General features: G+C 41.2%; 1 protein-coding gene across 2 annotated transcripts in view; it reads right to left on the bottom strand.

Annotated features, from left to right (window-relative positions):
- Positions 1-1,261: 1,261 nt before the first annotated feature.
- PID1 (phosphotyrosine interaction domain containing 1) overlaps positions 1,262-13,825 on the bottom strand; it is a 249,963-nt gene continuing 237,399 nt past the window's right edge. For both annotated transcript variants that reach the window (XM_057551630.1, XM_007166701.3), the window contains one exon: positions 1,262-3,424. In XM_057551630.1, the coding sequence (XP_057407613.1) occupies positions 2,948-3,424 (477 nt within the window). In that variant the 3' untranslated portion in view covers positions 1,262-2,947. The remainder of the gene's footprint in view (positions 3,425-13,825) is intronic.

Below are 13,825 nucleotides of genomic sequence, written 5' to 3' on the forward strand. Positions count from 1 at the left end.
AAAAATGACTTCAAAAATGAATAGCAAAGGATATTTATTACTAGTGGCTTAGGATGCTAATTTAAGATAAGCTAGAGGGTTTTAAGAGGAATGGAAATAAAATATCCAAATTAGAGCAACAGCCCTGGATCAGAAGTCAGAAGGTTTTCGTCCCCGTCAAACACATCTGAGCTGTGCTACCTTGGCCAAGTTATACAATGTCTCTGACCCTCAGTTTCCTCATCTCTAAAGTAAATGCCATATCTACCTTCAGTAGCCATCTGAGGGGCTTATGAGTTGAGGTACACAAAAGTGCTTTGTGCTCACCAGTCTAGAAAGTAGAGTATAAAAAGGGAGGAAACAAAGAGTTTAAAAAAATAATGAATTCGTGTATTTATCTCTAAATTGCTTACTAATCACTAAGCAAAAGCTATTGCCAATATTATCAGAGTCGACTACTTAGCATGTCACACTTAGTACCCTGAAAAAAATACCAGCAAATGCTTTCTGCAATAAATAACCATATGTGCACTTGCAATCCAAATTTTGCTGAGAGAAGAAAGTGGCATTGTTTGGAAATACATGCTGGCTGGATTCTTTCTTTTCTTTCTCCCCCTCTTCAAAGCATATTCAAGGACAGTGGAGTGAACCTGAAAATAAGAAAAGTTCAACTTGAAAGAAAATGCCATTTTCATCGGAGGAGTGAGGTAGCAATTCTTCTCTGAGTTCCTCTCTTTAGCAGGCACCTGTATTTTCACTTTTGAAGCCTTTATATTTGGTACTGATTCCATGAAGAGCATTGCTCAAGACATACAGGCTCCATGGCCACCTGCCTTGCTTGATTAATGGGGCTGTTCTGAGAAATCATGGCTTGAAGGAGACATTTTTAACCAGTTCTGTCAGAAGGACTTATTCTGTGTTTACCTTCCCTGATTTCAGTGCAGGTTCTCCCAAGAAGCACGTGAGATTTTATAAATAGCCGTCATTTGTAAAATATTCCAGAAGACTCACCTCTGAAATAAGCCCATCACACTAAATAACTCTTTCAATTATTGACATGTTACCATCTCAATGAAGGGGCAGTCATTTTTACATATAAATAGAGCATTAGAAAATAAAACAAGATTTTTTTTTTTAACACCGTCAAGGAATGGGTTATTGATGACCAAGTTTTAACATATTTTTAGAGAGAATTCCCTATTTAGTCAATCTGATCTATTTTGTCCTTCAGGTTTTCTTTACTTAAAAAAGGAACGACATATAAAATATGAAACTCCTCAGCTTTATTAATGCAAACATATTTTTTATTAAAGAATGAATGCATTTATGCTAAAGAGTAGTTTACATTTGTTGTGAAGCAGCAAGCATATCTCCAAGAGGTGCATTCCCCTCAATATGACTCCATGCTTATTCTACATGCCTTAAGACTGGACCCACACTCGGGGGCACACGTACACACACACAAACGCATACATGGACACACAGATACACAGACCAAAACGCCGACACCACTGCTCTCTGGATTCAATAAACTCTCATTTAAGGCTTCTGTAAGGTGTCCTAGTGCCCCTAAAATTATTCCCAGGATTCAAAACAGACTTTCAGAAGGGAGCAGTACCTGGAAAACTAGCCATCTGCTCTCGGCCTTAAATGCATGGATTTTAACCAATGCTTTGAATGTCATTCAATATTGACTCTCTGTGTTTATGATATTTAAAGATCCATCAAACTGAGAAAACTCAGGCTCTCTTAGTGAGAATTTCTCATTAGAAATACCAAACAAACTGGCAACTCTGACCCTAAGAGATCAATCCAATTGGAAGATAAGAAGGTCAGATTTCCCTTTAGAATGGACATAGGTTCTCTAGATAAGTCTGGTTTATATAATTTGTTTCCTACTTGAGTGTAGCGTTGAGTGATGGGTCAAAGATTCCTTAGTGATACCAACTCAGATTTGAAGCTTGCCATGAAAGGTTCATCAGAAAGGACCATCAACTAAATAAGTTACCATAAATCGGGGTTGAAGAAAGGACAGCCCACATGGAGCTTGTTCAGTCGCTGATAACTCATTCCCTTTTTCCAAACTATCTGTGGTGGTGGTGGTAGTTTGAAACTCCCACTCTGTTTGATTGTTTCTTTCATCTGCTTGGTTATTTTCTTCCCTTTTGGTGTCCTGCAGTGTAGGGTGAGGCTGCATCTCTGTAGGGATGGTGGTGCAGACTGGAAGGGCAGAGAGGGAGGATGGGGCAGGCGGAGGAAAGGGGCTATTAGTAGCTGCAAGTATTCTAAGAAGATAGATGAAGTGAATACAATAAGAGGGTACTACTTGATACACTTATGTAATAAAAGCATTACCTTTAACTGTGAATTAACTGCCAACTATCAGGTTGTTAGTTGTAAAGCTCAATAACGGCTGTGCTGATTTGCTTACTGAGGAGAGAATCTGAAACCAGCCAGGGGAGAGGAGCTCTCAGGAGCAGCCCGAGGTGTTCCTTTAGTCCAGAGGCCTCCTCGCCAGCAACAGCACTCACCACCTCCCCACACAACTAGGGATCCTATGGGGGCATCTAACATTCTTGTTGGGTTTCATAAGGCAAGTTGGGATGGTCCATCAAATAAACAGCCGCAGTGTATTTGCCTGAGAGCGCTGAAAATCGGCATGGAGAGCTCCTACAGGGAGGCATTGGAAAATGAGAAAACAAAAAAAGAAGAAGAAGAAGAACAGAGTCTAGAACTTTCCTCCCCATCCACACTCCCACCTTCCTCATAGTCACAGCAGCAGCAGATTTCAATGTAATTACTTTAATAATACATTTCCGTAGATTTAGAATTGCCCTTCTGAATTTAAAAAGCTTGGCCAGCCAATAATTTGGCAGTCTTTTCATCCCAAATTTGAATCATTGCTTATTCATCGCTCATCTTGAACTCCTTGACCAATGCTGCCTCTGCTGAAGCATCCTCAGTTCACTCAGCCGTCATCGGATTCCAATTCCTGGGACACCTCTTCCGAGGAGCCGTTCCTGTGGATCCGGCCGTCGCTCTTCATACTGTGGAAAGTCTTCTTGAAGGCCTCCATCATGGCGTGGGCCAGCTTCTTGGCCTCCAGCTTGCTCTCGCACTCGACAGCGTGGCAGTCCATCTGGTAGGACAGGTCGTCATTAATCTCCCTGTAAACCCAGGCGAAGATGTCGGGGCTCACGTTGTGGTCGGCGGTGCAGTAGGCGATGCGGGCCACCTGGAAGGTATCCATGTGCACCGTGGCCTCCCCTTTGTGGTCGAGGTGATGAAGCCACACTTGGAACGGTCGGATTTCCAGGAGGGCGTTGGCTGGAAAGACGTCTTCTCGGGCTAGCGTGTGCTTTTTCCAGAGCTCGATGACCGGCTTTTCTGTGCAGCCTGACAAAAACTGCATGCCTGTGGTGGGGACCTTACCCAGATAGGTCACCTGCAGAAGGAAGAGAGGAAGAAAAAGGAAGAGGTCAGCAGTAGGCTCTTGGTTCTCGTTGTTCACTGATGTTCTCAAACAATCATGGCGTCACCCTGGAAGGATGGAGAGACATCTTTCTTGCTCCCTAAAAGGATAACTGTCATCAGAATTTATATTTTTTTCTCCCTAACAAGTTGACCCCTTGGCAAAGGTACTGAAATTTAAAAATAGGGTTAAACTTTAAAAATTCGAGTTTTAGAGAACTACTCTCCCTCCCTCAGCTCCCTTGTAAACTCAAATTAGAATGAATGATTATGATCTTTTCCAAATTTGGCATTTCTTTGACACCATAAATCCACTTGAAGTTTATTTTCAACCAAAAACACACGCAGAATTTAATGATAAGAAGGAGTCAAAAGGATGTTGCATCTGAAAAACAAAATCTTTATTAAACTTTTCTCCCACTCTGGTTCTCTTTCCAAATCACTAAATGTCTGATTTCACTTAAGCTACTTGCTTCTAGCAAATGCCAAGGACACAAAAACTGTTCTATTTAAATTATGGCCTAAAACATGATTGTTTTCTCACCAAGATAATGTTTAAGCAATTTTTGAACCGATGGGCATCTGGTTAGAGTGATAAAAAATGAAAGATCTACAGATAGGTTAAGATTAGAACCTTGGTTTATCACATAGCTAGACGGGCAATAGTAAAGCAAAGAAAAATAATTCCAAGTGATTCAGATAGTGTCCTTTAAAAAATTGGTTTATGATATACCAAGAAAAGATGTTCATTCTCTCATTTTTGTTTTTTTTTCACTCGTCAACATGGATAGACCCTCTACCACTGGGCACCTGCATTATGGAAACACATAAAACTGAAGAAATCATTTAAGAAATAACACAAAATAGTATGTAATTTGGCTCAAAATTAGAGGCACGGATGTTAAGTGCTATGAATTTTAGGAAAAAAAGACCAGAAAAAGGTCCAGAGAAATGGTGAGAACTGAGCAAGGACATTTAGCCACAATGATTCCAAATCAATGTTTCTGTTTAGTGGGACAATAAAGTCCACAGACAAAATGTTCAGGACACAGACGTTAAGTCCTGTTGCATCTTTTTGTGTTTTGGTTATCTCTCATACAAGAGTTCATTGGCTAGTCCCTTTAAAAAGATGACTTCTTAGTAAAGAGGCACAAGTGCTGCCCATTCTAGAAATATTTATTAGGAATCTATTACGTACAATGGCAATGTGCCAGGTGGGCATAGGGGAGAGGGAGGATGGAGAGGTCCAAAATCAGTGGGAAGAAAGTAGCTGAATATGCGTTCAGAGCACCGTCTTTGAGGTAGGTGAAGTTGAGAATAAATCCTAGCTCCTCAGTTCACTGGGTGGGTGGTCCTGGACAAACCACCAGCCCTTTGCACATGCACAGATACAACTATGATGCGAGGCAGCCCATGAAAAGGGTAGGCGAAGGGTACCACAAAGTACCCTGAGCATTTAGCAGAGCCAGTGACAGCACCCACCGTGCTCATGGAACACCTCCGGGAGGGGAGTCATTGGATTTCAAGGCATCAGAGCTTCAAAACCCAGATAGGAGCCCAGCAAATCAGATGGTGAGGAGGAGGAAGGAGGAGGAAGGAGCAGGAAGGCAGGGGCTGCAGTGGGGAAAGGCCTCACCTGTTTGGGCACATGGGGCACTTGGGCCTGACCACACATTTGGCCTAAGACAGCCATGAAGAAGAGACAGATGGTCCATGACCGCTGGATCAAAACAGGCTGAACTTTGAAAGCTGGCCTTGCATGTACTCTGAGGAGTAAGGTCTTCTCTGCTCTTGATGGAATGCTGCTGAGGGGCTACAGTCCAAGGGGTACCTGGATTTGATGGAGGTTGTGAACTTGGACGACTTGACAGATGCCAGGAAGAAAGATGGACGGGGAGAGCTGCCTAGCAGTGGAATGCTCAGGCAGGAAGTTGTGGCATCAGCACAACCAGGAGACGGGGGTGGCCTGACGTAGGAGTGGAGGTAGTGGGAAAGGACAGTGGGGACAGATGGGAAGGAGATTCAGAGGTGAAATTGACAATACTTGGCAATACACTGAAGGGGGAAAATGACTCAGACAGACACTGCAAGTGCCTATACTCCCCAGGAAGGCGACTGGTTGAATAGTTAGTTCCTTGTCACTCTGGATTGGAGTCACATACTAAAGATGGCTTTGTTAGGAAATGCACAAGATAAGGCGCTTGACTTATAATACTTACTGAAAATGTGCTTTCTGTATATGGTATTTATGATATCTTTATTAACTTTTAACAATTTTATTTTTTTAATTGAGGTGAAATTCACATCACATAATATTAACCATTTAAAAATGTATGCTTCAGTCAAATGCTTCAGGCATTTAGCAGTCAAAATGCTATACAACTATCAGCTCTGTCTAGTTCCAAAGTATTTTCATCACCCCCAAAGGAGACCCAGGCGCCATTAAGCAGTTACTCTCCACCGTCCCCTCGCTCCAGCCCCTGGCAACCACCAATCTGCTTTCTATCGTTATGGATTTACTATTCTGGATAGTTCATACAATTAGAATCACAAAATATGTGACCTTTTGTGTCTGGCTTCTTTCACTTAGCATAATGTTTTCAAGGTTCATCCAAGATGTACCATGTATCAATACCTCATTCCTTTCTATGACATCTTTACTTTTGGAAGTGGAAAAGCAAATGGAGGAAACTAGTTTTAGCGTTTGATGTGAAAAGTATTCTTTCTTACTGTCCCCCCGGAAACTAGAAATAACTATGTTTATATTTGTTATATTTGATAGAAACATTCTTCAGAGGGAGGGAATCTCCTTTGATGTGCTTTAATCTCTCTCTCTCTCTCTCTCTCTCTCACACACACACACACACACACACATACACACAAACAATTTTTAAAAAAATTATACGGTGGCTTCTATCATGGTATAATTAAAGGATGAGTTTTAAAAACTTTATTGTAAGTTGTTGATGGTTCCCTCCAATGGAAAGCAACTTAATAATAGTAAAATTTTGACAACTTAATAATAGTAAAATTTTGACAACTAAGAAAAAAATGTATTCCTCTCACAAATATTTATTACTTAAAAACTAAAGATTTTAAGGGAAACAAAGTTTTATTTTGGAAGTGTGCTTGAGAGAAGAATGGAGCAGAGATTATAGCTCAAAGAGTTTAATACGACAACAATGAAAGCTATTTAATTATATGTAGACACTTATATAAAAATTTTTTTTAAACACTGAGGTTCAATGTATACATAGATGTAATCTCTTGGTACTAAAGTTACTAGGAAAGTAATATTTATTTAGTGGCCCAGTTTCACTAGTATCACCTAAACAACACACTACGCACCAAGCATAAGGTCCCACATTGCTGTTTATATACATCTGCAGCCAAATCAAGCCACACACTGAATAGTAATAACTAACATTTGTATCACACTTTAGGTAAAAAGCACTTTGTATGCATTAGATCCATTGACAACCCTGTAGGTCAGGATGGAATATGATTATCACTAACCCGATTTTAAAGACAAGAACCTTAGATGGGGTGGTAGTACTGGGGTATTGAATTCCTAGACCACTTTGCTATTAGATGAGAGTCATTTCCTTGTAGTTTCACTTTTCAGCCACTTATTCATTTTTCCCATCCTTGGGCTATAAGAGAAATTTTAGCTTTGTATAAACACCCTAGAAGCAGTGGGTCCTCCCAAAGAAAGAATAGCATTCTGTTGTTTCGTGCTTTTGTAAATGACACTCCCTTCCATGCCTGGGCATTTCTTTAAAATTTATTCTTGTTTTATAACTGCAGAAAGTAAGATTCAAAAACCTAAACTTTTCAGGTAAAACGGAGCACAAAAAAATAAGGTAATATATTATATATTTATATGTTTTATATAAATATATATTATACACTTTTTGCAAATATTTAATATATATTATATGTTTATAATATGTATATTATCTGTTTTCTAAAACTCAGAAACACGTATAATCTATTTACAACGAAATCAAAGAAAAAAAAATTTTAATCTAAAGAACTGCAGACTTCTGGCATCTTTCCAAAAGTTTTCTGTGAAAAGAGAGACATAAACAAGTTCTACCAGCACTAATCCTGAATATTCCATTAGCTTCATTTTGCAAAGTATTCCTAAACCTGCATGTGGAGACGGGCTAAGAGCAGATTATGTGATGACGCCCCTCAACTGCGATATTGACAAGGGCCAAAGTTCACACCAAGTGTTCGTTGGAGCACCACGACTTATGTCTGCTCTCAACTGGGATTTGCAGTGGAGGCCACAGAGGCTGTAGTGGACAGACATGCCCTTCCTCCAAGCACAGAATTAGCAAACATGCATCTGAAACGCCAGAGAACCACTGATTCTCCCGTGATGGCAGCTCCAGTCCTGCTGCTTGAAAATACCAGCCTCTTGGCAAGGCTCTTAGGTGAGTCTTCTCTGATAAAAATGCACTAACCCTGCCCAAACCTTCCTAAACAGCCCCGGTAATGAACTGCTCTCTGGTTCCTGTAAGGTGTGGCCAACACAAAACATGAGTCAGAGGGTCTAACTTATACCACTGGGTGAACCTTGGGAAGTCAATGAAATTTTGTTTTGTTACCTTTGGGGAGTTGATAACTTTGTCTGAAATCCCATGAGATTACATAAATACAGAAAATAATGTTAACAAGTTGGTACTTCTTAAAGAAGTACAGGAAAAGAATTATCTGAATAGAGTTTCCTTAGACATGGAATGAAAAAGAAATCTCTAAGTAGAGTTTCCTTGAAAATGGAATGCAAAATGATAAAATGATGTACCAAGACACTCTCCCCTCAGAATGACCCCTGTAAATCAGCCCTGCTATCATCCTTACTGGCCCGAGTTCCAGAATCCTGACTCTGTGCACTTTCCCCTAATAAGTCAATTATTTACTACCTGCCTGCAGATATCCTAATGATGCCATTAAGTTCTCCAGAGTCTGGCATTCACCCATATTGTTGACTATAAGTCACCGAAAAAAAAAAAAAAAACAACTATTCAGGCTTTAAAAAAGTGAATTTCTCTTTAATTTTTTATATATATAATTTAATAGAAATGTGCCTTATGGCTGTGCTTTTCAAGGGACATAGAGTAAAAACTTTTTTAAAAAATTAATTATCTCAAAATACGAAAGATTCAGTTATGCTGTGCACGCAGCCATGCCGTCTGTGGTTATGGGATCACAGAGTACATGTGTCTCAATAAATAGAAACCCTTGAAATACAGGGCTTTGTCCATGTATCCTTTTCTGTCAACACTCTTGCAGGGATCTACTCTCACTGTATATAGAGATCCCTTCTTGCCAGCCTTCCTCATGTGGGAGACTTGCTTCCACACCCTCTGTAGGCACATCCTCCTTATGAGTGAGAACACAGGACCAGTGTGCAAGGCCGCCTCGGGGCTTCCACCACGGATACAGCTGTGCAGCAATGTAGGGTCTGTGAATGCGAACCCTGTGATCCTGCCCGTCTATGAAAATATGAAAGAAGTGAATGTTTTCTACATGAATTAGTCCCTTCTGAGCCTCATCCTCAGGGGTTGCAGTTTTCCAGAACCGCAAAGCAGACGAGAAACACAGAGTCACGAAATCGTTCCCTACGTGTCCAAAATGGTAGACAGAATTTTTTTCAAGATGCCACCTCCCCAGGTGCTGGGAGAAAGGGACTTGGAAGACGACAAGAAGATTCTTCAGGAGGAGTAACAACCCGTTGGAAATAAATACTGGCATCTTTTCCATGGTTGCAGACACAGGCTTTGGGCAAGAAGCTTATGAATCATTCAGAGAGAAATAAACAAACAGAGCAAAGAAAAATGAAAAGTTTTTCCCTCTGTGTCATTCAATGGCACGAACTGATGCCCAGACACAGACGTTTGTAATGTGTGTGAATCGGCTTTGCCTAATCCCAGCTGAAGAAAGTATTCGAGGATATTCATGGCGTGTAAAAATACAGAGAGGCCACGGAGCCAAGGGGCCCGCCAGAGTGTCTGCAGCATTTACAGCGTCAGATCAGGTGAGACCAGTGTCCTCAGAATTTCTCCTTCCCACCCATGAGTTTTCCAACACCCCAGCCAGCTCTCCATTCATGAATCACCATTCCCTTCTCATCTGATGCAAAACAAACCCTGCTTGCCTGTCATGCATCCTTCTGGCCGAGACAGCACCGTTCCGTTCCTTCCTCTTGGTGGCCAGTGCATATTTCACTCTGGCCTGAAAAACCCTTGTTTAGGACCCTGACTCATCTTACCTTACACTGGACAGCCAGATGGAAGGGGTAATACCGGGGTCCCTAAATGAAGATGTGAGATGGAGTGGATGATCACGTAAGAACCCAAGCACCTGGTTTCCTGGGGTCTTCCATCTTCCAGGCTGGATAAGCCCAGCTTCCTAACTTTGGAAGCCTTGACTTTGGTTCAGTTTACTATGGGGTTTCTCCGGGATGACACGTCAAGAACAAAGATTCTCCAGAGGCCTTTCTTGGGATATAAAACATCTTGCTGCTCTTTCATTGTCTGTAGGAGACTTCCTTTCCACAGCTGACATAAAATAAGATGATATAAACACAGGATGGAGAAAACGTAACTGGGAATCCCAATAGCTTTTGGGTTACAAGGCAAAAGATGAGAAAAAGAAAAGTCACTCTTACTCGTAAGCCAAATACCAGAATCACGCTCTTCTGCTCTCACATTAATTCCCATCTGCACATTTCAGAGAAAAGGGAAAGGACAAAATCCTGAGATTTATGATGTAGGCTTGAATCTACTCCTTCCTGGCTGGTCACAGAGGAGCAAGAATCCACTAAGCACTTTGAAGAGTGGAGATGGATCCAATACGCCAATGACCTAACAATCCACAATGCAAAGACAGAAGTAATGCTAACTATGACCTTGAACTTGTATAATCTGCTTTAAGCCATGAAGACAATATTAAAGGATAAATACTGTGTACAGTGAAATCTATGAAGTTATTGTGAGAAAAAATGAAATTGATTAGCCTTGGGCTTGAAAATTAAATTTATTTACCTGTATTTTCATTTGATAAGCATTCACTAAGCATCTACTGGGAACCAGGTGTATCAGTGAATAAAACTGATAAAACTCTCTGCCCTCTTGGGGCTGACATTCCAACTACATAGAAGATTCTTACGACTGAGTTTACAGAACTCAGCATTACGTAGGCAAGTCTGGCGTCAGGGAGGAGAACATGCATGGGCCTCTGGGAATGTTTTTGATGAATCGGAAAACTTCTCTCGGGTTCAAAAAGGTCTTTCCTCTCATATGGCATAACTGGGATGAAAAAAGTCCCCATTTAGAGTCTATTCCTTGGGTCAAGCAGTGTCTCATGAAGGCTTATTAGACTTTACGTTCACTGCAGTTTGGCTTCCTGAGATGTTACCGTGGTAGAGGACCAGGCAGGTCAATGTCTTTGGAAGAGTGCCAAGGAAGAGGGAAAGTGAGAGAGGGCTAGGAAGTGAAGGAGGTAGGAGATACAAGGCTGACTCTGCCTCCCAAACAAGATGGACCGGCAGCTAAAATGCCACTGGTACTCTCCATTTGCCCTGGCGACTAGACAGGTGGGGTGCCTGGCCTCCCTTGACACCTGTGTTTTCACTCCCAGGGTGTTCCAGGCACATCTAACTAATCTGCCTTCATTGAAATCTCATAGTAAAATTATAAGTTGTTTTAGGCTGCCCAGCATCTATTCTACTCTTCTTAGGTCTCTTCCTTTATCTTGGAGATCCAAAGAGCAAGTTTTCCCGGTGTTCAAACTCAAGGTACTGATAATTATATTGCAATAAATTCCTAATGACTCAAAGGTATATCATCAGCATTATGGGCTTTTAGAGCTAAATGGGGCCATTCAGACCAACCTAACACCATCCCTTTGTTGCAGAGATGATGATTCTGATAGTTGCTCTGAATCACACAGCTGGTCCCTGAAAGAGCAAGGTGTGGAATGAAGGTCTCCACCACAAGGCCAAGGTTCTTTCCACTACTCCAATCTCTTCTCCAGAAGAGGATCTGGACACTTTTTTTCATTCTTATATCATCTACTTCTCTCTGGCCATTTCTTCAAGTGTCCACACTGAGACCAAGGTCTGGTCAGGGACACGGAAAGGTGACAGGCACTCTACCAGGACTTGTTAAACATTCTAAAAGGAGGTTGGAATCGGAGTCAAACTGCCCTTAACCTGAGATGTGTTTGCATAGCTCAGGGATTTAAATTATGATGCTAGCATCAATAATTGAAAGAAGGTGACAGGAGTGCATACTTAATATTCAGATATCATATTCCTAAAGGACTCTGAAATGGTTCTTTACAATGCAAACAATCCCTATTTCAAAGAATAATTCCAAAGAGTAAATAGTCAACATGTGCTAAGTGTGCCCCTACCCTGCTCTTTGTGGGTCAAAGAGCACGCCAGACGACAGGAGATGTGGAATAGCTCTAGGCGCCAGGCACCACGGTGAGCAGGCTTTGGCACAGCCCTTAACCAGGGCAGTCGGCCTGAGAGGCCTGGGCTCAGTTCACCTCAGATCTGGGCATCCTTTCTCATTGCAATAGCTCAAAGGTCCTACTCCTCAGCCCTTCAGGCTCTTTTAAGTCATTCCTAAGAAGCCCAGATGATTCTGGATCAAAACTATGGTTTTCTTCTCCAGAGTGAGTCTTGGGTACCATTCTGGGGCCTATTTTTTGGCAGATCTACCTCATCCTCATCAGGATAAGAGGAGACCCAGCCGTCCTATGGCTAGACAAGGATGAGGACCAATTGTCGCCATTCCCCATAAGGCCATCCTTCAAAGTCTTTTGCCTTATACCTCTTTGGCCAGGCTTGGTTGGCTGACCAAGAAGCAGGGGGTGAGCCTGGCTGCCTAGGGTAAGCCTGCCTCTGACTTTAATAGCACATTTCGGTTATCCCTGAAGGGGATGGTGATGACCCAGAAAGGCTTACAGACTTACTCATTTTTTTCCCAGTAGTAGCAACAATGCTGGCAGTAGAATGTAGATTTTCTAACATGCATATCCTCTGGAGCACATTTATGCATATGCCTTTGTTTAGTGCTATTTATTTATTTCAGTAGCTTTCCTAAGTCCACACATATTGATAATACTTTTTTTTTATTGTTTAGCAGTTCTTCCCAAGTATTGGAATGGGTTATGCTGATATAATCTATAAAAATATTAATAAAAATTTTACTGGAAGATATATTTTCTTTTTTATTATGTAAATGTATATCATGGGGGGGGGGGGAAGCAAATTTACTAAGACCCAATATCAAGAAATAATTATGTGCTATTTTTGCATTCTAACAAAGAGATGAACATTGCTTCCTCTGTTAAATACACCATGTGTCTCACAATTAGGAATTTAAGTGACAGATTTATTTCTGTTATTCATATTACAGCTTAGTTCCACTGATGCAGAGTGACTTGAGACACTGTGTCCCATCTTGCATTTATCAAGCAGTCCCAATGTGCAATTTGTCCTGTCAGTTGGCTCTTGGATGTGTGAAGCCTGGAAATATTGTCATTGTCACTGTCAAAGACAGAAGCAATTTATCTAGAAGGCACTGAAGTGTGCTTCGGAAGACAAAGTCACTTAATAAAAATGACATCACATTAAAACATACATTCCCTCATCTGGTCCCTTCTGGTGAGCTGGCCCAAGGAGGGTTAAACCACTGTTCTACTCAGTGGCACAAGAACAGTTTATTTTGAGACAGGTCTGATATCTCCCCTTCTGCCTTCTAATCTGTGGAATATACCGCAAAGGGAGAAATTCAGTAGAGCTCTCTAGGTCCTTAAATGTTCACAATGAGAAAATTCTCTAAATGATAAATCAGTATGAAGCACACTGCCTGTGTGCTATCCTGACAAATGGATTCAGGGGACAAGCACTGGTGGCAGGTAAAAAAATGTCACCAATTTTTGTCCTTATAGCACTTTATCAATTCATTTTCCTTAGCACACAACTTGTTAGGAATGGGCCAGGAAAGGCACTAAACATTTAGAAAGAATAACGTAGAGACAACGTTTGGTTGAAGGTAATAAAATAAACACACCAATCTACTGGCTACAAGTCTAGAGCTCTTAATAGAAGGCCAGTGGAGGTTTGAAACAAGAGAGGTACTGTGAGGCTAACTAAACATGGAATTACCAAGTAGTCCAGAAAAATGAAGACTTATGGTCAAACAAAACCTTTACGTGAACGTTCAAGGTAGCTTTATTTGTAATAGCCCAAAACTAGAATCAGTCCAGAGGCCTTTCAACAGGTGAACAGTTAACTGTGACATATCCATTCCATGGAGTACTATTCAGCTAGAAAAAATGAACTACTGAT

Source organism: Balaenoptera acutorostrata, chromosome 8 (assembly GCF_949987535.1).
Source record: "Balaenoptera acutorostrata chromosome 8, mBalAcu1.1, whole genome shotgun sequence".
Classification (NCBI taxonomy): domain Eukaryota; kingdom Metazoa; phylum Chordata; class Mammalia; order Artiodactyla; family Balaenopteridae; genus Balaenoptera; species Balaenoptera acutorostrata.